This window comes from Nerophis ophidion, linkage group LG03, assembly GCF_033978795.1.
Source record: "Nerophis ophidion isolate RoL-2023_Sa linkage group LG03, RoL_Noph_v1.0, whole genome shotgun sequence".
In the NCBI taxonomy this organism is placed as follows: Eukaryota; Metazoa; Chordata; class Actinopteri; order Syngnathiformes; family Syngnathidae; genus Nerophis; species Nerophis ophidion.
In genome coordinates this window covers 28762820-28788106 of record NC_084613.1, presented here as the reverse complement: position 1 = coordinate 28788106, position 25287 = coordinate 28762820, and the positions used below count along the sequence as shown (strand labels likewise).

At 38.5% G+C, this 25287-nt stretch overlaps 1 protein-coding gene across 4 annotated transcripts in view; it reads left to right on the top strand.

The window, feature by feature from the left end:
* Window positions 1-25287, top strand: part of st8sia2 (ST8 alpha-N-acetyl-neuraminide alpha-2,8-sialyltransferase 2) — a 42600-nt gene that overhangs the window by 9677 nt on the left and 7636 nt on the right. For 3 of the 4 annotated variants that reach the window (XM_061894790.1, XM_061894792.1, XM_061894789.1), the window contains 4 exons: window positions 3394-3447; window positions 6296-6430; window positions 6506-6763; window positions 15969-16262. In XM_061894790.1, coding sequence (XP_061750774.1) covers window positions 3394-3447; window positions 6296-6430; window positions 6506-6763; window positions 15969-16262 — 741 coding nt within the window. The remainder of the gene's footprint in view (window positions 1-3393; window positions 3448-6295; window positions 6431-6505; window positions 6764-15968; window positions 16263-25287) is intronic. The other variant, XM_061894791.1, reaches the window with a different exon arrangement.

The following is a 25287-nucleotide window of genomic DNA, read 5'->3' as shown; positions in this document are numbered from 1 at the left end:
TCATTATTCTGCCCCCGCTACTCAATTCCAGTGTATGCAGATATTTAACTGCATGAAAAAACAGAAGTTCCATAAGTTGTTGAGAATGGATTTCCCTTCTTTTTAATTATTTTCCTTCCATAGTTTTATTTCTTTACAGTTATTTCATCATTTGGATCGTAAGACGGAAAATAGAAACATGAAATAAACATTACAAAAGTATAGTGTCCATTGTCTGTTACATAAAAAATATAGAAGGTTTAGTGTTAATACATTCACACAACTACATATGTTTACGCATACAGAAATCAGACATCCTCAGTACATCAAACATTGCACACAATGTACTGGTATGTGACTCATCACAATCCAAATTAAGTTGTACATCAGGGTTGTCGAACTCAAATACAGAGTGGGCCAAAGTTTTAAAACCGAACAAAGCCGTGGGCCAAGATTGAACAAATTAACCTTTTAATAGGGACCCAAACAAGTTTTGTATTGAATATTGAACAAGCAAGGCTTATATAACTTTATAGTGACATGCAAAACCAAGTTTCAATTAACAATAATTAAAAAATATCAATGGCATATCAAATAAAATAAAAATTGAATGCCTCTTTTCGGCGGCAGGGTTTGGTGGTAACGGGGGTGTATATTGTAGCGTCTCGGAAGAGTTAGTGCCGCAAATGGTTCTGGGTATTTGTTCTGTTGTGTTACGGTGGGGATGTTCTCCCAAATTGTTTGTCATTCTTGTTTGGTGTGGGTTCACAGTGTTGCGCATATTTGTAACAGTGTTAAAGTTGTTTATACGGCCACCCTCAGTGTGACCTGTATGGCTGTTGACAGAGTATGCCTTGCATTCACTTGTTTGTGTGTATAAGTTGCATATATTATGTGACTGGGCCAGCACCCTGTTTGTGAAGGGGACGTGGAGACAGATTGTACAGAACGCCAAAGGCAGTGTTTTTAGGGCCCACCCCCAACATTGTTGTCCGGGGTGAAATCGGGAGAAATTCGGGTGGGGCACTGAACTTCGGGAGTCTCCCGGGAAAATCGGGAGGGTTGACGAGTATGAGTATTAGCGGTGAATGTGGCGTTAATGCGGCGGGCCAGCTCTAATGTTAATTTGATATTGCCTCAAGGGCCAAATGAAAGTACACGGCGGGCCAAATTTGGCCCGCGGGCCAGAGTTTGACACCTATGTGCTACATGAATAAAACAAGCAACTTACTTTTTAACAAAGAACAACATGACCACAAATACAAAAGACATCACAAAGCCAGCAATTTCAATACAAAACAAACATATCTTCATGCAGAAAATCTACTAACATAGATCTGACTAAGTTTCGGGATGAAGCTTAGACGTGTGGATTTCTATTGTTGTTGCTGCTTGTCTAGAACACTGCATCTGCCGTGTAAAAGGTCCGACAAGAAACAATGATTTAAGCATTTGTAGGGATGATGTTTGATAAGAAATGATCGAGTTTGAGCCCATTATCGAATCCTTTTATCCAACAAATTCCTTATCGATTCTCTTATCAAGTCCAGATAGGTTGTTGTACATGGAAAAAAAATAAAATATTTTGTTTAACAAAAGCTCACTTTTATTATATAAGAAAAAAATAAAATCTAATAAATATTGACTGTTACCCCCCTAAAAAATAAAATAGGAGGGATAAAATACAGCTCTCCAAAAAGTGCACTTCTGCTACTATTTGACATAACTGTTTGTTATGATGCTTTGACATTTTTGCACTTTATTTCTTTATTGAAAGAAAATTCTATGAAGAGAAAAGTTGTTTGCAAATGTGGTTACAATGCTAAAATATGAAAAGTTAAAGCTAAAAAAAGAAATACACTTTATTGAGTTAACATTTTTTCTTTTATGAGCTAGGGAATATAACAACTACACTACCCAGCATGCAACGGGAGTGACAAGCATATATAATATATGCATGTGCTGCGGTTGCTTTAAGAACGTTGCGACAGCTGCCGTAAAGGAGGTGCGTTGCTAACCAAGTTGCTATGTTTCCGGTTGGTCGTAAAAGTGTTGGTCTTGTGTTTGTACCCTGCTCAAATCTCTCAGTAAAGTTATTCATTGGATTATGTCTTTTGTTTTGAACTTTATTACACCTTGGAGCGCATTTTCCCGTCCGTTGTTTTCCTACTTTCGCTATCTGTGCCTAATGACTGAGCTACGTGACGTTGTTTCTTGTGATGTCTCACAGAGCATTTCTGGTCGGGACGGATTCGAATAAAGAACCAACTCTTTTTCTTTACTATAGTGGTCTTGATAACGGGTACCGGTTATCAAAAAGGGGTTCGAGTCCGAGGACTCGGTTCTTTTCTTATCGAACAACCGGGAAAACCGGTTTCGAGTATCATCCCTAAGCATTTGCTAGGGTCGGAACATTCATACTTTGTTATTCAATCGTTAAAAGTCCAATTTTCGCGATTAATTTAGATTTTCACCCCACTTTTGCTTCATTGTGACACATTCCTTGCTGTTACCCACTGCGAGGTGGCGGGAGTATTGCATTCAAGAGCAACCCTAGTTTAAATGGTTTCATCAAGCCTATTTGGGTGATGTTTGGCGGGCCATATAAATGATAAATGGGTTGTACTTGTATAGCGCTTTTCTACCTTCAAGATACTCAAAGCGCTTTGACACTACTTCCACATTTACCCATTCACACACACATTCACACACTGATTGAGGGAGCTGCCATGCAAGGCGCTAACCAGCACCCATCAGGAGCAAAGGTGAAGTGTCTTGCTCAGGACACAACGGACGTGACGAGGTTGGTTCTAGGTGGGGATTGAAACAGGGACCCTCGGGTTGTGCAGTTGAATAGGCCTGACGTACATGATCCGCTTTCACATGTTGCTTCGTGCTAGAATGACTAACACAACCACAACACTTGAAAATACCCCCAATAGAAGAGTAAAATGCTTTCCCACAGCAGTGTGTGACCAGGAGATGGCGGGGTTCTTCCACATGCTACTGAGGCTCCGACCAGAATGTACACAATTGCTATTACATGTATTGCTATTACAATTGCTATGACTTCCTGCTTATTTCCCACAGACCAATCAGAAACAGTCCATATCATGTAGCATATGTAGCAGGCTTTATTTTCCAGTTAAAGAAAACACCCCCTGTCAATATACTGGGGCTGCATTAGGGTTACATTTCTCCTCGTTACACCAGCAAATGGGGCCCCGAGAGTATTGGTCTAAAAATACCTGCTTAATGTTTGCCTTTCACCTTCATTCGTCCTTAAGGAAAGGCCTACAGCATGGCTGAGTAACGCAGAGGATTCCTCATTGCAATCGGCTAGAGGAAGTATTTATAGCAGCGTGGCATTACAGAGCATCAGAGTCATAACTGGATGTGTATTGTTTCTTGTAGAAAGACTGGACGATCCAAGATGAACCTGCACCGGCTCATCCCCAAACCCCAAAGGTCTGAAATCCAATTATTTCACCTGCCTATTTAATACCAGATGCTATTTATATGCGCACTCCACTGATGGGGGAATGTCGTCGGCACTTTCAAGTCATTTTCAGTCTTGAAAAAAGCCAGCGGGTCATTCTCGATGAGTATTTAATTACAATGTATTTGGAGGAGCCAACTGCTAAGCCCTCCAAGACGGCAGCGTCCAAACGTCCTAGAGGACCTCTGCATTGACTAGAATCTATAATGGTCGAATACAGCATTACCTCTCATTGTCTCTGTGGGCCGTTATTTGCTTTACTGCAAGGCAATTAATTGGAAGGGAGCCTTATTTGTAATATTCCCTCAAATGGCCAGTCATTAAAAGGAATCATGTAATTAACATTTAAAGGCAAACTGTGCTTTTTGAGGGATTTTTGCTATCGTTCACAATAAGGGTGTAACGGTACGTGTAATTGTATTGAACCGTTTCGATATAGGGTTTTCGGTTCGGTTCGTAGGTGTACCGAATGAATTTCCACACAGACACATTAAGTAGCGCAGCGCACGTTGTGTAAACGATGCACACCGAGGCACAACACATGGCATGCTAGCAGCTACCGGGCTACGATAGACTGACCATACTTCCTCTTTTCACCGGACATGTCCTCTTTTGCGGAGCTGTCCGGCTGGAGTTTCTTAAATGCCTCAAATGTCCGGCATTTTAAGGTAGGGTTGGGTGTATTTTCAATGTACGTTCAGGGTTAAGAAGGGGTTAAAAACAAAACAAATTGTGCACTCAGCTGCATTCGTGAGGGAGGGGCTGAGACAGAGAGAGCGAGAGAGTTATGATAAACGCGCATGCGTCGCCAGGCTCTGCTTTTTAATCCATAGATTTATCAGATTTTATTTTTTATTATCCATAGCAGGCGTGTCAAAAGTGTGCCCCGGAGGCCATTTGCGTCCCACAGCTAATGTTTTAAAGGCCAATGGCACATTCTAAAAATACTATCAAAATAAACAAAAACATAACAAAAGTGAAATAAAAAAGCTTAAAGGCTAAATGTAATTTTAAAAAAGTTCCAATGTTGACTAATAAAACAAAGCTGTTTTTTTTTCTTCCAAACTGTCATTGCTCAAATCATAATATTGAATCAAAATCAATGTTATTATGAATTATTGACCTATCCAAGGTTCCCATTACTTCACATCAAATATTCCACTAAGAAAAATATTTTTGGTGAAAGATTTAGAAAATTTGGTAAATAAATAACCAAAAAATTTATATTTTGTTGTTTTCTTACTGTACCAAAAATAAACCGAACCGTGACCTCTAAACCGAGGTACGTACCGAACCGAAATTATTGTGTAACGTTACACCCCTAGTTCACAATCATTATGAAAGACATGTTGACAGGTGTATTTTTTTAATGCATTCTAACTCGTAAATAAACGAAAATAAGTACGCTTACAGTGGAGCCAATGGGAGCTCTTCTATTCCACCCATAAGATCCAATAAGAAGACATCGAAAAGGCGCCAACAATACTCCAATTACCTTTTGTGACTTGAATATTGTTCAAATATTAGTGATATTGTTTTTATAAGCACTAATGCAGACAAACTGTTTATAGTGGCGCCGTTTTACCAGCTCGTGTGCCAATGTTGACATGATCAAGTGGTAAGCTTCTTCCTCGCTTCCCTGCTCTCCGGAAGTTTATTCTAGATCGTAAATCATGCCACTGACCTAGACAGAAGAAGGCTGAGGATGTATTCTGACAAGTTGATACACTATGACAGACAACTTAGACCCAGTAATGGCGAGAACAACGAAAATATATTTGACTCCACCCCCCTTTTTTTCACGAGGATTACGGGACATTGTTTATCTAAAGTGTAATATATGAGCATCCTAGGAGTTGGCATCATAATGACAGCAGACCTATACAGTAAGTGATGTTTGATTATGCATTTCTGCTTTCATTAAGTCTACAGTGAAAAAAAAAAAAGCAAACATGATGCGTTTTTTATTTGAATGTGCTGCGCATGCTTGAAATTAGCAAAATACGTAAATGTTAAATGTTATTAAAATGTGCCTGTTACTACATTACATATATACTTACATCAAATTTATAAAACCCTAATGGAAGTTATTGCATGTATTTCAAGGGCTTTATAGGCAGAATAGAGCAGCTCTCATAGGCTCCATTCTAAGCGGACTTTTGATCGCAATTATTTAATATTCAGGATGCATTATAAAATACATCTGTCGTCATGTCTTACATTTGGTAAGGTTGTATTTTTGCCTCATTCCTGTGAGAATTCTGCATGTGACAGAAGTATGAAGGAGTGGGACTATGCTGGAATATTTGCAGTTTGCTCAACAACCACCGCATCTGTCTGCATATGATACTGTATCATCTCTTTCTCTTTCTGACTTAACAGGTCGGTAGTGCATTCTTCGCACAATCGTCACTCACGCTTTAAGTGAGGGATGAGGCAAAAACTAACCCATACTAACTGTAGCTTTTGGAAGCCATTGTAAAGTTAATCTTTGCCACGTTGAAAATGTGGGGGAAAAGGAAGTGTCAAATGAATGTACTCTTGTTTTTTTTTTAATAAATGGCACAATACATAAAAATTGAAAGTATTTGGGACGTAGTGTTTTTTTTTCTGGGGCTTGACTTTGAATAGAGGCCACCATATGAGGATATAGGGCAATTGTACAAATTTTCTAATTACACCCACTTAGTTTTATAGAAACATGTATTTTTATAGTAAACTACTAAAACACTACACCAGACTAGGATTAGTCTCCAACTCAATGATCCCTTTTAATAGTATGCTGTGTTTTGCAATCACTCTTTTGTTCACATTTAGAAAAACAACGGTACGCATTGAAAGCACTTCACTGCCAAGACTTAGTATAATAAATCCTGCGCATCAGAGCTACAACAGTGCCAAGCTCCCCTCATCCATCTGGATCTTCAACAAGACCCTCTCTAACCTCATCAGGTAATCTATGCCACTTCAGTCTGCTTGTCTCCTTCAGTCCTGTTTTTTTTACAAGCATCGTTTGTCTTTGAACAGGAAGAACATTCTACGATTCCTCGACGCAGAGCGAGACATCTCGATCCTTAAGGGCTCTCTGAAACCTGGCGATGTCGTCCACTATGTGTTTGACCGCCACAGCACCACAAACATCTCAGAGAATCTCTACCGTCTTTTGCCAACGGTGTCGCCAATGAAAAACCAGCACCACCGGCTGTGCGCCATCGTAGGAAACTCGGGCATCCTGCTCAACAGCAGCTGTGGCCCGCAGATCGACTCTCATGATTTTGTCATCAGGTAAATCGACTTACAATTACGATTTATTTGCTTGCGCGTTGCCCAATTGGCATCAGTCACGGTCGCTTCAAGAGAAGAAAAGACATTAACCGATGCGACTGCAGTGTCAAAACAAAGATTTGTCATGTCGATTTGAGCCTGATGTTATCCAAATAAGGTATATACAAATACGTGCGACCACCAAAATAACCCACACGTAGTGAACTAAAAGACACCCACAAAACGATAGATCACCAAATATCTATACCAATAATAAGCTTGTGACGGCGTGGCGCAGTGGGAGAGTGGCCGTGCGCAACCCGAGGGGCCCTGGTTCAAATCCCACCTAGTACCAACCTCGTCACGTCCGTAGTGTCCTGAGCAAAACACTTCACCCTTGCTCCTGATGGGTGCTGGTTGGCGCCTTGCATGGCAGCTCCCTCCATCAGTTTGTGAATGTGTGTGTGAATGGGTAAATGTGGAAGTAGTGTCAAAGCGCTTTGAGTACCTTGAAGGTAGAAAAGCGCTATACAAGTACAACCCATTTATCATTTATCATTTACCTTTTGACAGCGTGTTGATATGTTTGTACGTAGCTCTTCTGTGAGCTCATCTAAAACACCAGAGGGCAGTGTTTTCCAGAGTGGGCAACCACAAATCTTACAAAATAGCTATTAGCTTCTTTTGTGTTGTAGTTGTAAACAGTGCATAGTTATCAGAGCTGAAACTAATCATTTCCAAGCAATTGTCACTTTTAATATCTATACTGAAGTTTGCGAATGTGGAATGTGCGACCCCTGATGCTGAACCTGGAAATAATGTACTAAATAAGCTGATAAATCACAGCTCTGCAGTCCGCATCACCGCTGCCGCGAAGCTAGATTTTTTTGGATGTGCATGGTAAGGCCTGCCTTCGGCTTCTAAAGAGGAGGATGGCGTCTGTCACACAACCTCTGCGATTGCATATTTTAGCCTTAAAGGGAACAGCACTTTTTTTGGGGAATTTTGCCTATCGTTCACAATCCTTATGGGAGACAAGCAGACAAAAGGTTTTGAGGTTTTTTTGCATTCTAACATGTAAAAATTGGCTTGTTCTTGGTGGCTCGCAAAGCAGCTAATGAGGGAAATAATTTCTACCTCTAAATCACTTTAGAAATGCATTCAAAAACCGTCACCAATACTTAATTTATGTTGCTCAACCTGTATAATATCCAAGGTGTAGTAATATTGTTATTGTAAGAGTGAACACTGAGAAACTCTTTATCTAGCTTACTAACACATCGGCATGCTTCGCTATTAGCCTTAAAAGCTAGCTACAGAAAGATATAAGATGGCTTCTTCGTCAAGACAAAACACGTTTTAGTTAGTAATGCACAACAGAATGCAATAGTACACCAATTTGTACTGACTGAAAAACATGAACAAACATATCAATGTATCTGTAAAGTATTAGCCCACATTTCATGTTTTGTTTGTTCACAGCTAGCTCGACAGCGTGTGTACTGTAGTTATAATAACACGGATATCATGATTAATATTACAGTAAAGTGGCTTGCTCGATGGACAGTTGTGCGTTTGGTCCATAGGGCCAGTGCCTTTTTTTCAGGTTTATTTGGGTGAGCACTAAGTGTCGTTGAAACTTACTTAATATTTTTGTTTTAAGGGTTAATATTTATTGTTGAAAATTATTATGGTTCTGAATTTATGTTACATTTTTTTATAAATAACACAAATTTTGTTTTGTTATAAAAGGGCTATTTATTTCCTTTTGTTACACCGCTATTCTCGCGAGGTTTTGGTTTAGTACAAGAGGCTGCGAGACCTGCATTCGCGCCGATATGCAAAACAACCTGAGCGAGCCACCCAAAAGAGTAAGAACATTTAGCCAGCTACACAAGGTATTTTGTCATATTGTGTCAAATTATTCTGTATATCTGTAAAGTACGTTGGTTTAATTATTGTACGGTCATTTAGTATGCACAAGACTGAATATATTTGGTGCCCAAGAACCCCGGAAGTGGCAGGCGGCCACGAGGTAGCCATTTTGTTTAGCACTTTATTTGCCTGTGACTGGACTATGTCTAAAGCATTGTATTTCATGTCTTGTCCTGTAGTTTTCACGTCATAAACCCAAGTAAAGCGCTTTTCTTTAAGAAGCACTCCATTTATGTCAAATTAGCAGGGCTCCAAGTTCCCCATTTATAGCATCAAGTCACTGTCACCTCACTCTTCTTTTGTGTTCGCTTCTATAAGCAGTAGTTCATCCTCCGTATCTGTAGATAAGGTTGTGAATCATCATTTTTCCAAAAATAGTAGTCTTCTGTAGTAGATCCACCCCAGCCTTCTTCTTTTACCAAGTCTGCCACAAGTCTTAACACACTTGCGTTTCTTCCCAGAAGTAGGAACACACATTTGTTGCCAAAAATAGGATGTGCGCTGCTATGGAAACAGAAATAAATGCGCTGAAGAAATCAGTGATTAGAATGATCAAAATATTGTACATATTGTTATGAAGGTGTCTGTTACTGTATATATACTTGCAGTGTGTATATAAAATGTTGATGGAGGGTTTTGTAGTTGTTTTTGAGGGCTTTGAACGCTACAACGGTGACTCCCACCAGCCGCATCTTTCAAGCGTTTTTTATAATCTTTAAAATCCAAAACAAAAAAAACAACTTGTGTTCTCGTCTCTCATAATGATTGTGAACTTTAGGCAAAATTCTGAAAAAAAATATGTAAGACACCTTTAAAGAGGTCCCATTCATTTTTTTTTTTCTACACTTCCTTGTGGTTCTTTGGTCACTATGTTGCGTAGATTGTTTTAAAGAACATTTTCAAGCTTTGTTTTGAGCTTTGTGGCCTCCACTTTGACAGCGTCTTCTCCCCACCATTTTTGTTGTAGTTTTTAGCGCTTCCATAGCGAGTCTACTGACAGATATATTTGAACCATACGCTACTTTGTGTAAAAAATGGCAACAGCGTAGAACGCATGTGCATGTACGAGCCAGTCTGCCCCACAACAAGATGGTGAAAAGGAAGGATCTTATTGACTACAGCTGTAAAGCCCTTTGGGTAATTCTTTACCATAGATGGATAATGCAGTGACGTCATTAGTGTGAAAAACGTCACAGGACGAGCAAATTCCAAACTGCTCTTTTAAAGGAAGCATGAAGAAAGGCAAGATTTTTTTATAAATATCTCCACCATGCCTCCATGGTTTAGTTTCAAATTGTCAAACTTATGCAGAGCCCAAATAAACAAAAACAGGTACCAATAGGTAAGAAAAAAATGGTTTTGCATAATAGGTCCATCCTAAAATATTGCATTGAATATTTGTATTTTCTATTATAATTTTGATTTCAAGTGTCCAGTAGGATGTAAACACAGTCACTTAGATATGCACGTAAATAGCTGGTGGCCCCAGACACATTTAAACTCATTTTCATTGTGGTCCACATTGCAGTTAAGTATGACCTCAAGAAGCCGCCATTAACATCAAGACCATATAAATGTACAGTACTATTCCCTCATGATACTATTACACAATTGACCTTCTCTGGATTATTATCATATTGTATGCTATCCAACGTATTGCATTTAGAAGCCAAGGTGATGAGCAAGTATTAAAGTTCAGCTGTTTATTTAAAAAATGATTTTAATGACAAAAAATGCTAAGAATTGCTATTTGCAATCAAATAGTATTGAGTTAGAGGGGTCAAAAATATGATTTTTTTCCACATTTAAAACACTTTTTTGTGGTTTACATAACATGCCATGGTGATTCTTTGGATACCATTTTGCATAGCTTATGTTTTACATACATGATTTACAGTCTGTAAGCTTTTTCTGTGCGGTCTTATTTTCATGGCTCCACTTTTATGGTGTCTTCTCCCCATCATCTTTGTTCTTCCGGTAGTTTTTATTGCTTCCATAGCGAGTCCAGTGACAGAAATAAGGTAAAACTGTTTGCTACTTCATATTACAAATGGCAACAGCGGAGGTTGAACGCCCCACAACAAGAAGATAGAAAGAGAAGGTCATTGACTAAGGCGCAGGCTACAATGGCTGACGTGCACACATTTTCAGGACTTACCGTTATGCAGATCTCAAATACACATTAGCATAAATCAGTAGCTAAGAAAAGTTGGTTTTGCATAATATTGCAAAGCGCCAGATAATGTTTTCTAAAAGGTGCCATTTTGGTGTTCTTATACACACAGACCATAATACTAATAAGTTCAGCCGTAATGTATCGCGTTCTTTCAAGCTGTGCGGCTTCATAGCTTACCAAAGTCATACTAAAACCTTTTGACAGATTTTTAACGCTGTGAGTAATGTTCTATATTCTCATTGAAGCATCAACATTTTGGTTTTGCTTTCTCACGGGTACTTGCTAACGTCATTTATTAAACATGCTTCAACCTGCAGTCCACACAAATCTTTTGTGTGACTGCCTTTAACTGGTCACACTTATCATTACACCTCATACCATTGCTTAGAGGTCGGTAAGCACAACCAGACTGAATGTGTACATTAGGCACACACGGTTATAAGGCACATTGTCGATTTTTGAGAAAAAGAAAGGACTTTTAGTGCGCCTAATGGTCCGAAATGTACGGTATACGCTGCTTTGTATTAAAAATTTGGAACAGTGGAGAATGCATGTGCGGACTACAATGGGGACATCTCTACCATATATGGACATTCCGCTGACGTCTCCAATGGGAAAAACGTCACAATTTGGGCAAATTCCAAACTCTTTGTTTGGACGAAGTATAAACGTAGGCAAGTTTGTTTTATAAATATCTCCACAATATCTTCATGCTTTGATTCCACATTTCAAGGACTTAATGCAGATCCAAAATACACAAAACCAAGTACCAATATGTCAGAAAAGTTGGTACTGCATAATAGGTCTCTTTTAAGAACTGCAGTTGCATATGATGCAATTATTTTCATCTGTTGAAATGTTTGCCTCCTATTGACATACATTTCCAGGGCAAAAAAGTGTTTAGTCAGCCACCGATTGTGCAAGTTCTCCTACTTAAAATGATGACAGAGGTCTGTAATTTTCATCATAGGTACATTTCAACTGTGAGAGACAGAATGTGAAAAAAAATCTAGGAATTTACATTGTAGGAATTTTAAAGAATTTATTTGTAAATTAGGGTGGGAAATAAGTATTTGGTCAACCATTCAAAGCTCTCACTGATGGAAGGAGGTTTTGGCTCAAAATCTCACGATACATGGCCCCATTCATTCTTTCCTTAACACGGATCAATCGCCCTGTCCCCTTAGCAGAAAAACAGCCCCAAAGCATGATCTTTCCACCCCCATGCTTCACAGTAGGTATGGTGTTCATGGGATGCAACTCAGTATTGTTCTTCCTCCAAACACAACGAGTTGAGTTTATACCAAAATGGATACATGGATGATACAGCAGAGGATTGGGAGAATGTCATGTGGTCAGATGAAACCAAAATAGAACTTTTTGGTATAAACTCAACTTGTCGTGTTTGGAGGAAGAAGAAGTCGGAGAACTTGCACAATCGGTGGCTGACTAAATACTTTTTGCCCCACTGTAAGAGTGGCAGGCCAGAAGTGGCCACCGGGCCTTGAGTTTGACACGTGTGACATATCGCATAAAAGCACTAAATCGGAATTTCGAATTTTCTACTTCGTGAAACAACACGTTTGTTAATTGTAAAGGAATAGCAAATTAATTTTGGGTTTATTTCCCGTTCCTCAGCACGGCATTGAAATGATGATACTTAATGGCTCTTCAGAGTTGTTGCTGATTTAGGTGAAAAGGGCTCTAAAGTTGCTGGTAGGAGTAATACGTTTGAAAATTAAAGTAATCAAAAGCACATTTTCCCCATACGCAACACATATACAAAGACAATCCCAGGACTCTCAGGGGTCCTGTTCTCATTTCCTTGAGTTTTTGTGTGTGAAACTGTCAGCAACCTCTGATTAAGCTTTGGCGATAAGCACAGGAATGGCAGCTTGAGCCTATTCATCATTATTTATACCTGTCAATGGAAGAACTATAAATCTGTTTGTGGCGGCACATGCAAAATGAATTGTCCTGGTTGGTATTCAGTGAGCATCTGGACTCAAACTAACAGCAAATGAAACATCTGGTATAAAGATGTCCGTGTCACTACTTCCCAACCAGCTGATTGATTGCTTGCTGTAAAAAGGCCGCAGCCTTTTTATTCAGTTTTCTTTTCTTTCTCCATTGATCAATCCATGCTATCTTTTCTCTTGTCTTCCTTTGAATGCCAATGAGCAGAGGTCACGGCGCTGTCAACTCGTTCGGCATGATAATGACGGTTCGGGATTGACCATAACGGTTGACTGAGGGCAAACAAAGGGAAGGCAGATTTTTTTAATAAGCCGAATAATGTACTCCGTACTCTTCTATTCATATGTTGGACGGCGTGATAATGTTGCCTGACAGTGTTTGGGGTCCTTGTTGTATGAAATTAAAGACATAGAAGAGACTGTGTGTAGTCGAGGAATTAAACGGTATGGAAATTTCCTATCACGGTTATTTTCATCAAAAATATCACCGATGTTATTGCAATATTGTCAAATGTTACATCAATATTGTCAAATGTTATTGCAATATTGTCAAATGCGCTCGAAAAGCACTCCTATACACACTCATAACCAAGTTTAATTTTTTAAATTAAGTACAATAGTTAAATAACCACACAGCATACTTAAAGGTGCTGTTTGCAACTTCCTCATAGTTACATTTTCCAAAACAAAAAATTTAACAATGTGGTTGAACACAAAAGATTTGTTTGACCATTGTCTATACAGTGGGGCAAAAAAGTATTTAGTCAGCCACCGATTGTGCAAGTTCTCCTACTTAAAATGACAGCGGTCTGTAATTTTCATCATAGGTAGTCTTCAACTGTGAGAGACAGAATATGAAAAAAATTCTAGGAATCCCCTTCTTAGGAATTTTAAAGAATTTATTTGTAAATTATGGTGGAAAATAGGTATTTGGTCAACTATTCAAAGCTCTTACTGATGGAAGGAGGTTTTGGCTCAAAATCTTACGATACATGGCCCCATTCATTCTTTCCTTAACACGGATCAATCGTCCTGTCCCCTTAGCAGAAAAACAGCCCCAAAGCATGATGTTTCCACCTCAATGCTTCACAGTAGGTATGGTGTTCTTGGGATGCAACTCAGTATTCTTCTTCCTCCAAACACGACGAGTTGAGTTTATACCAAAATGGATACATGGATGATACAGCAGAGGATTGGGAGAATGTCATGTGGTCAGATGAAACCAAAATATAATTTTTTGGTATAAACTCAACTTGTCGTGTTTGGAGGAATAAGAATACTGAGTTGCATCCCAAGAACACCATACCTACTGTGAAGCATGGGGATGGAAACATAATGCTTTGGGGCTGTTGTTCTGCTAAGGGGACAGGACGATTGATCCGTGTTAAGGAAAGAATGAATGGGGCCATGCATTGTGAGATTTTGAGCCAAAACCTCCTTCCATCAGTGAGAGCTTTGAATGGTTGACCAAATACTTATTTTCCACCTTATTTACAAATAAATTATTTAAAATTCCTACAATGTGAATTCCTGGATTTTTTTTTCACATTCTGTCTCTCACAGTTGAAGTGTACCTATGATGAAAATTACAGACCTCTGTGATCATTTTAAGTGGGAGAACTTGCACAATCGGTGGCTGACTAAATACTTTTTTGCCCCACTGTATTTTTCACAATTACAAGGTTTATGCGATAAAGCATTTTACCGATCCGGATAAAATGGTCACTCACCCGGTCTTGTCAACAGGTACGCCCAGGGAGCAGTCCAAGAAAAGTCACAAACAATTTGCTGTCATGTTGTTGTTATGATAGAAGATACATTCAATGACAGCTAAAGCTAGCTATCTAAATTTCTATTATCAGCTAAAAAAAAACATGTAAAGCTAATGTGCGGGGATTTGCTACGTACTTACTTAATTACGTCATAACGTACGAGAAGCTGTAAGACGGCAGGATGTACTGTGTAAGATATATTGAAAAGTTGCCGCCCCCAAGATATCCGCGTAAATGTTGCAAACAGCGCCTTTAAGAGCCATATTACTTTCATTTTAGTGTTTGGATATGAGTATTTTTTTCAGTTTTAGTTTGTAAAAGATTTCAAGTTCATAAAGATGTGCTGTGTGCGTCACGTCCTGTTTTTGTGACGTCACGCAAATTCACTTCCTGTTGTCATATTCCTTGGAGTATGCATTGAACGCTCTGAGACATAGCCTGGATGTTTGGTGTGCACAATTGAATGTCGTAGTAGCTCACTAATGAATGTTGTTTTTAATGGGGAAAGAGGTTAATGCCTTTTGCTTTCATGTTAGCATTTAAGCTAGCGAGTGGTAGCTTGCATCTCCAGTAAATCAAAGTATTTAAAACGGTAACACTAACCTAGTAACAGTTCATCATATTACTGTTTATTGTTACATTCTAGTGTAGTCCTTGATGAGATCGTTAAAACAGGTTAATCACAATATCGAGCATTTTCTTGAATATAAATAATCTCAAAGACTAAGTATTCCACAATGTCAGAGTCCACGATATAGGCTCACTCATGAACAAGCACAACCGCCCAGGATAGACAGAATCCATGTGATCATACTGCCACTTGTTAATGATAACTGCCGCTTTCCTTATTGGATATAACTCGAAATCATGAAATAATTAGTAAAATCGAAACCCACAGTTTGCTCACTCCTGCACAAGCACGGTGAATAGAAATCCCAAAGAATCAATATGATCGGTCCTCCTGCCAGTTATTAATGATAACTGCCGCTTTCCTTATTGGATATAAACTGAAAAGTTCCAAAATAATCCACCAAGTCTAAACTTAACACTATGCTTGCTCATGCACAGGCACAGACACACAGCACAAAAAAGTGTTATAGTCAAGGTTGTCGTCCATACCGCTAGTTATTAATGGTAACAACCATCTTGTATAATGCAAAGATCCAGAAAGACTTGAAAAAATGAGCCGCAACGTTGGAAAAATTGCGTTGTATCACAAATGAGTGTCAAGGTATTGTGTTAGTGGGCTATAGGAGGACCATGGTGCTGGAACCTATCCCATCTGACTTATGTCCAAAGGCAGAATCTACCAAAGTTAGGTGCGTGAACCACTACACTACCAGTGTCATCTATCTCCTTGTTTATAGGTGCAACCTGGCACCAGTGGAGGAATACTCAGACGACGTAGGTCGTAGGACCAACTTGGTGACCATGAACCCTTCAGTGGTGCAGCGGGCCTTCCAGGACCTCGTGGACGACGAGTGGAGGCAGCGCTTCCTGCGGCGACTTCAGAGCCTTAGCGGCAGCGTGCTGTGGATCCCGGCCTTCATGGCCAAGGGGGGAGAGGAGCGCGTGGAGTGGGCCCTGCGCCTCATCCGGCAGCACACCGTGGACGTACGCACCGCTTTCCCCTCAATGCGCTTGCTCCACGCCGTCAGAGGGTATGATGCTATTCTGTTTCTTCAAGTTGTCCACAGATTGCTACAATAGACTTGTTTACACTGCAGGAACCTTCCCATTTACCGGGGTAAATCAAGTACACCCCCCGTGTTTCCACCTTAAACTACCCGGGTAGATTTAGTTCTATAGGAACTATTTTTGGTTCCTAGTAGCGAGGTGGAACTTTTGGATGTTCCCCAATAACCCTTAAGGGCAGGAGCCTGTGCTTTCGAATGCTGATTGGTTGAACATAGTTGGGCTGTTCCAAAAAACATTGTTTTCGAACACAACGACCGCCATTACAAAATGCGCGACAACTTGATTTCTTATTTCTTGTGTCTTTTTATTTTAACATACTTGACAATGGAGAGAACGAAGAACAAATGGAACGTTCAACTTGCAGGAACTTTTGTGAGGTATCTGTTCGCCGAAAAACGCTAACCATTGGAACTATCTTGCAGTGTTTTTACTGAGTCTTAAACTAGTTCGCAATTTAATGTTATTTATTTAAAAAAATGTTTACAAACTTCATTTTGATACGAGAAGTAGACACTCTTCTAAATATAGTTTGAAAATAAATTTGAAATAAAAGATGAGTGGAACGAAGGGATAATCACATGAAGTATTTACTTTTTTACAGAAGAAGTCATTGACACCCCATTTGTGTATTTATCATATTTACACTTAAATCAAAAAATGATGACCTAAAAGTGCGCCAACATCTCTTAACTTAAACTTCCTGAACTTCTGGTGGAAAAACGCCTAATATTGTCATTGGCAAACTCACAGGACCGTATTTGGCGACCCCATTTACTTTGCGTCCTTGGCGGCTAATAGCTAATTATATAATGTGCATAGAACGCTAACTACAATAACGAAAACAAAAATAACAGCATAAAAACACATTTGGCCAACTACTACTACTGTGGGGAATAATAAACAACAAATTCATGCTTGGAAAACTGAAAGCGCTCTTAAGTAGTCAAAGTAATGCTGCTTCCCAGCATGTTTTTTCAGAACCTTGTTGTAAAAAGTTGCTTAAGTTACTCCAGTGTGTATTCTCATGTGTACTTTAAGACAGTGGTCCCCAACCACCGGGCCGCGGCTTGATTATTATTATTATTATTTTTTTTATTAAGTCAACATAAAAAACACAAGATACACTTACAGTTAGTGCACCAACCCAAAAAACCTCAGTTTTTCATGACAAAAAAGAAAAAAAAAAAGAATCCCCCCTCCCGCTGGGCCGCGGGACAAATTATCAAGCGTTGACCGGTCCGAAGCTACAAAAAGGTTGGGGACCACTGCTTTAAGATCACTAGAATATTTAAAAGTTTTGTCACAATGAGAACATGTCAAACGTATCTTGTCAGCGTGACATGTCTTTTCATCTTTAGAGTCTTCATCATCAGTGTCAGGAGAGTGTGACGTTGTGTCGTCACTATCTGATAGTAGATCTAAGAGCTTGTCTGCATGTTTAGGGTTAACATAGTTGTTTAACGTCCTTCTCTTCCTCCATCGGGCCCCAGGTAAGCGATTTGAGACTCTTGATGTAGATTTAACGTGCACAACACTCATCTTCTCATCTCGTATTTCTGTGCATGTTTTAGTCTTAAGTCAAAATAAGTCAAAGCCTATTCTTTTAACCCCTTTTTTAGAGTCCAATTTCTGTGACCTCTATTAACTGATCTGCAGTTAGCATTTCTTTGACTCGTGTCAAAATAAAATTTGAGTGTATGCCTTTAAATGATTCTAACAGACTGACCCTGGTGGTCTTTCTAAATACCCCGATGATCAGCACTAGTTTCTCAGTCGGGTCTTTTGCTGTCTTTATTACTGTTCTTTTAGGACATTTATATAGCAGCCATTGCCTTCAGGCTGTTATAAAAACCTGCTGCCTTTTGTTCTTCTGGCTCTCGCTCATTAAGACCACACTGCTGTGCATCCTTCTTCTGTCCCCTCATAAAAAAACACCTGTTCCATTTTGCATGGCCCATGCAGCTCAGGTTTTTTTGGGGGGTGGGGTTATTATTATTATTTTTTTTTTTGCAAAGCAGTACAATTACTGCCATTAGCTGTCTTTGTGCTCAGCAGTTTTACTCCCCTGAAATGCTCTTGCAAATGAAAGCGAAGGACTTCGTTTTTTTCCACGGCTACTCTGTGAATAGTGCTTTCCTGGCATCCCGGCGAGGCGGAAGGCCGGTATCAGCTTTTATGTGAAAGAGAACAACAAACTGCCCAAGTCCTTCTAGAAACAAAAACAATATGCACTTGGAGAGGATGTAACTATGACAACAATGCAGAGCTCACCTTTTATTATATGCAAACAACAACACAGGCCAGGTCATTAACATAATTTTCAAGTGCCTTGAATTCATAACAAAAGTGGTAGGAACTTTGTCCAATTAATTTTTCATGGAAATAACTGTATATTTCTTTTGAAATATTGCAACAGTGAACATGAACTTTTGAAAAGTCTTAATATTGCATGAAAAAAACACTCCTATTTTTAATAATAGTAATAATAATAGTTTTAGTATTGCAAGGAAAAAGTGTGTGTGTGTGTGTGTGTGTGTGTGTGTGTGTGTGTGTGTGTTTGTATACATATATACATGTATATTTACATAAAAATATATAATGTAAGTATATATACAGAAAAACATATGTGTGTATATATATATTTATACATATGTATATATATATATATGTGTTTATAGATATATTTATACATATATATATATATATATATATATATATATATTTGTATGTATGTATGTATGTATATATGTATGTGTGTATTTTTTTAATTAACACATTCTTAACAGAATAATATAAAGTCATATAGGAAAAAGTTGACTTTTTACAATATTGTGTATTCATGAATATATACAGTATACAGTGGGGCAAAAAAGTATTTAGTCAGCCACCGATTGTGCAAGTTCTCCCACTTAAAATGATGACAAAGGTCTGTAATTTTCATCATAGGTACACTTCAACTGTGAGAGACAGAATGTGACAAAAAATCCAGGAATTCACAGTGTAGGAATTTTAAAGAATTTATTTGTAAATTATGGTGAAAAATAAGTATTCGGTCAACCATTCAAAGCTCTCACTGATGGAAGGAGGTTTTGGCTCAAAATCTCACGATACATTGCCCCATCCATTCTTTCCTTAACATGGATCAATCGTCCAGTCCCTTTAGCAGGAAAACAGCCCCAAAGCATGATGTTTCCACCCCCATGCTTCACAGTAGGTGTGGGGTTCTTGGGATGCAACTCAGTATTCTTCTTACTCCAAACACGACGAGTTGAGTTTATACCAAAATGGATACATGGATGATACGGCAGAGGATTGGGAGAATGTCATGTGGTCAGATGAAACCAAAATAGAACTTTTTGAACGGAAGCGTCATACCTGGAATCGGATGAAATTGTTAGGTGTCCAAAGATTCACATCTCTAATAAATATATAAAAACATATTTTGACAAAGTGCTAATGTTACTGTATAAAAAAGTAAATAAATGTGTACATTCATCCATCCATTTTTTACCGCTTCTCCCTTTTGGGGTCGCACCCATACCACTACAAAACAAACTCAGCTGCTCCTCTGCAACGCTACTATTCTTTAATTCAACATTGGAAAGCTACATCCGTGCTCTGACCCGCCAACAGGTTCTGTAAAATTCTATCTCCTAGTATTACCATAATCCTGCATAAACATGTGGACACGCGAAACCTCCTTGGTGCAGGTAATCAGACCTTCCTTACCCCCACCCCCCACCCCCAGCTTGTTAGAATGCCAAATTACCTGCTGCGCTATTGGATTTTTAAACCTGCATGTTTGTCCTTCATGGCACATTAACCTCTATAAATAACACAAGCTCTGCATCAACATTACATTCCTACTCCAACCGCTGGGAAAGAGGCAAGACATGAGGACACAGAAGCAGCATGGAGGTGCACTAATGAACTGGGACTGGCAAGGGCGATAAAGCAATCAATTGGCCGTGCAAAGTTGGTCCTCAAGGACTGCATTTAGCTTCACATGTCTCTTTCTTTTTCTCTCTGCGTGCGTCCGTGCGTGCAGTGACCGAGTATCAAGACAAAATACTGTACAGTATATAATCTATGCAGTTATCATCTTGTGCTATTTGATGTGGATGCTAAATGGTAATAAGAAAAGACATATTGGACTCTAAGCAATTCAACTTGCCGCATGTTATCTACAAACCCCGTTTCCATATGAGTTTGGAAATTGTGTTAGATGTAAATATAAACAGAATACAATGATTTGCAAATCATTTTCAACCCATATTCAGTTGAATATGCTACAAAGACAACATATTTAAAGTTCAAACTGATAAACATGTTTTGTTTGCAAATAATCATTTACTTTAGTGACAAAAAGTTGGAAAAGGTGGCAATAAATACTGATAAAGTTGAGGAATGCTTATCAAACACTTATTTGGAACATCCCAGGTGTGCCGGCTAATTGGGAACAGGTGGGTGCCATGATTGGATATAAAAACAGCTTCCCAAAAAATGCTCAGTCTTTAACAAGAAAGGATGGGGCGAGGTACACCCCTTTGTCCACAACTGCATGAGCAAACAGTCAAACAGTTTAAGAACAACGTTTCTCAAAGTGCAATTGCAAGAAATTTAGGGATTTCAACATCTACGGTCCATAATATCATCAAAAGGTTCAGAGAATCTGGAGAAATCACTCCACATAAGCGGCATGGGCGGAAACCAACATTGAATGACCGGGACCTTCGATCCCTCAGATGGCACTTTATAAAAAAACGACATCAATCTCTAAAGGACATCACCCCATGGGCTCAGGAACACTTCAACAAACCACTGTCACTAAATACAGTTCATCACTACATTTGTAAGTGCAAGTTAAAGCTCTACTATGCTAAGCGAAAGCCATTTATCAACAACATCCAGAAACGCCGGGTTCTCTGGGCCCGAGATCATCTAAGATGGACTGATTCAAAGTGGAAAAGTGTTCAGTAGTCTGACGAGTCCACATTTCAAATTGTTTTGGAAATACTCCACATCGTGTCATCCAGACCAAAGGGGAAGCAAACTATTAAGACTATTCAAAAGCCAGCATCTGTGATGGTATGGGTGTGCATTAGTGCCCAAAGCATGGGTAACTTACACATCTGAGAAGGCACCATTAAAGCTGAAAGGTACATCCAGGTTTTGGAACAACATATGCTGCCATCTAAGCGCCGTCTTTTTCATGGACGCTCCTGCTTATATCAGCAAGACAATGCCAAGCCACTTTCAGACGTGATACAATAGCGTGGCTTGGTAAAAAACGAGTGTGGGTACTTTCCTGGCCCGCCTGCAGTCCAGACCTGTCTCCCATCCAAAATGTTTGGCGCATTATGAAGCGTACAATACGACAGCGGAGACCCTGGACTGTTGAACGACTGAAGCTCTACATAAAACAAGAATGGGAAATAATTCCACTTTCAAAGCTTCAACAATTAGTTTCTTCAGTTCCCAAATGTTTATTGAGTGTTGTTAAAAGAAAAGGTGATGTAACACAGTGGTGAACATGCCCTTTCCCAACTACTTTGGCACGTGTTGCAGCCATGAAATTCTAAGTTAATTATTATTTGCAAAAAAAAAAATAAAGTTTATGAGTTTGAACATCAAATATCTTGTCTTTGTAGAGCATTCAATTGAATATGGGTTGAAAAGGATTTGCAAATCATTGTATTCCATCCATCCATCCATTTCCTACCGCTTATTCCCTTTCGGGGTCGCGGGGGGCACTGGCGCCTATCTCAGCTACAATCGGGCGGAAGGCAGGGTACACCCTGGACAAGTCGCCACCTCATCGCATTCCGTTTATATTTAAATCCAACACAGTTTCCCAACTCATATGGAAACGGGGTTTGTATATATATCTAGATATATATATTGATATATATAGATATCTATATAATATAGATATCTATATATTATAGATATCTGTATATTATAGATATCTGTATATATATATATATATATATATTGATATATATATATCGCTATAGATATCTATATATTATAGCTATCTATATATATCTATATAGATATATATCTATCTATATATAGATATAGATCTTTATATATATCAGTTAGAAAAACTGGAAGAAATGGTCCTGCAGTCAGATTCTAAAAATGAAACATTTTACATTTTTTTCATGGCAAGGCTCAGCTGAACACAGTGCCACCACCTCCTCTATTGCAGCTTTTCCATGTGATTGTAAATATTTTCTGATAGCATCTAGATCATCGCAAATAACATCCATTATTCTTATAATTGCAGACATTGCAGCCAAATGAGCCAATAGCTGATCTTACTATAATTACTAGCAGTGTAAAAAAAAAGTTGATTTTATATTGAAACACAATTCTTATTTGTAGCGATTCTTAATCGATTAAAAAAAAAAAATCCAAAAAAATCAATTCATTTATTTGTATCTGTCCTGTCCAGCCACTTAGGCAAATCATATTGTGCCCATATCTGCTGTACATATTTACATTAGATAAGAGAAGTGTTGAATACGTCACTTGTTGCCTTCTTTGTATTTGATCTTATTAAATGTTTGGGCAGCATTTTGTTTAACAAAACCAGTTTTCTTTTAAGTAATATAGAAATGTATTAGAGCTGTTTGTCTATTTTATGGTGGAATGTAATAAACCATACATTAACTGAATTACACATCCCTTTTTATTTATGGATCTATTACAAGAAGAGATGTCCAATAATGGCTTTTTTGCCGATACCTGATATCCTGATATTGTCCAACTCTTAACTATCGATTCCGATATCAACCGATACCGATATATATATATATATATATATATATATATATATATACATACAGTCGTGGAATTAACACATTATTATACCTAATTTTGTTGTGATGCCCCGCTAGATGCATTAAACAATGTAACAAGGTTTTCCAAAATAAGAGAACAACTTCAACTCAAGTTATGGAAAAAAGTGCCAACAAGGCACTGCCATATTTATTATTCAAGTCACAAAGTGCATTATTTTTTTAAACATGCCTCAAAACAGCAGTTTGGAATTTGGGACATGCTCTCCTTGAGATAATCCTGATACCCACGACAATTATGGGAAATACTATACTTTAACTTTCACTAAGTGCATTATTTTTTTTATTTTTTTTATACATGCCTCAAAACAACAGCTACCAAAACAATGAAGGCACACAGCTTCAGTCCAGAGTATACTAGAGTAATATAGTAAACAATAACATAGTCTTCCTTTAGTGCAAGACTGCCTGGTATAATGTATAACAAGAAATTATCAACTGGGCTCAATTTGCCCTCCTCTAACGTATTTGTATGAGTAACAAAAATGTGCTGCAAGCTATTGGTGAGTGCTGGAAGTGGCCTAGCAGTCACTCAGAGCTTATGAAATGCTGCGTTGAGACCGGGCACCTCGGTTCACTGCAAGCTGCAAAGTGTGCGCCATGCAGGGTAGACTAGCCACACCAAACTCCACTGTAGCTTTTGCCATACTGCGTGCGTTGTCCCTGAACACAACTTGGGCTTTCGCCCTGGGGTGTTTTTTATTGTACTTTTGTTTATTCTTTGTCTTTAAGCGACAGCTGTGTGGTACCACTTTTGATTATATGCATCGTGTATCTCCTTATGATTCTTGAAGAGGTGGTAGATCAAATTTTATTAAAAGAAGACGTCTTGGTTCCTCCTCACATAACCAACTTTTTGCAGTCATTGCAAATTGCCAGTTTTTTATCCGTCACACGCACTTTAAAATAATCCCAAACCATAGACATGGTGTCGTTTGTTAGTCACCAAGCGAGCTCGCTTCTTAGCCAGGCTACAGCACCGGCAACAACACACTCTTGTTGTTGTTATGCTAGATGAGGTCATCAAGCGTCGCCAGTAAACCTCTCATGCTGCAGTCGTCAACTCTTGTGTTGTGTGGTAGAGGGGAGAGGGGAGGGGCTGCTGACTGGGAGAAGCAACTTCTCTGTACTTCTGTCTACATCCGTGTTTTACCGGATATGTACCGCTCCGTACAGTGGCGTTTTAAAAAGTCATCAATTTTACTTTTTGAAACTGATACTGGTCATTTTCGATATTAAATTTTAAAGCATTTATCGGCCGATAATATCGGATATTATCGGACATCTCTAATTACAAGTTTGTACATTCTGCAATTTAGCACCCCCTCTAACAGATGGCGCCCCAGGCTTCCTCCGCTTCTCAGCGTTCTCAACCTTTTTTCATTGATGTACCCCCTGTGAACATTTTTTTAATTAAAGTACCCCCTAATCAGAGCAAAGCATTTTGGGTTGAAAAAAAAGAGATAAATAAGTAAAATACAGCACTATGTCATCAGTTTCTAACAGTGCAAAATATTGTATTTGTAGTGGTCTTTCTTGAACTATTTGGAAAAAAAGATATAAAAATAACTTAAAACTTTTGGAAAAATAAACAAGTGATTCAATTATAAATACAGATTTCTACACATAGAAGTAATCATCAACTTAAAGTGCCCTCTTTGGGGATTGTAATAGAGATCCATCTGGATTCATTAACTTAATTCTAAACATTTTTTCATTAAAAAATTAATCTTTAACATCAATATTTATGGAATATGTCCACAAAAAAATATAGCTGTCAACACTTAATATTGCATTGTTGCTTTTATTTTCACAGTTTATGAAGTTACATTAATATTTTGTTGAAGTATCATTCAAAGAATACATTTATAAAGGATTTTTTTTAATTGTTGCTATTTTTAGAATATTATTTAAAAATCTCACGTACCCCTTGGCATACCTTCAAGTACCCCCAGGGGTACACGTACCCCCATTTGAGAACCACTGTACACAATCTTTGTGCCTCACTGACAACTCGGCATACTGTCACTTTACAGCCTGCGTTCAATTCAATTAGATGAAAAAACATGTTTGTTGTTGTTTATGTTTTCGGGAGCGCTGACAAAGTTTGCAATAAAATAAG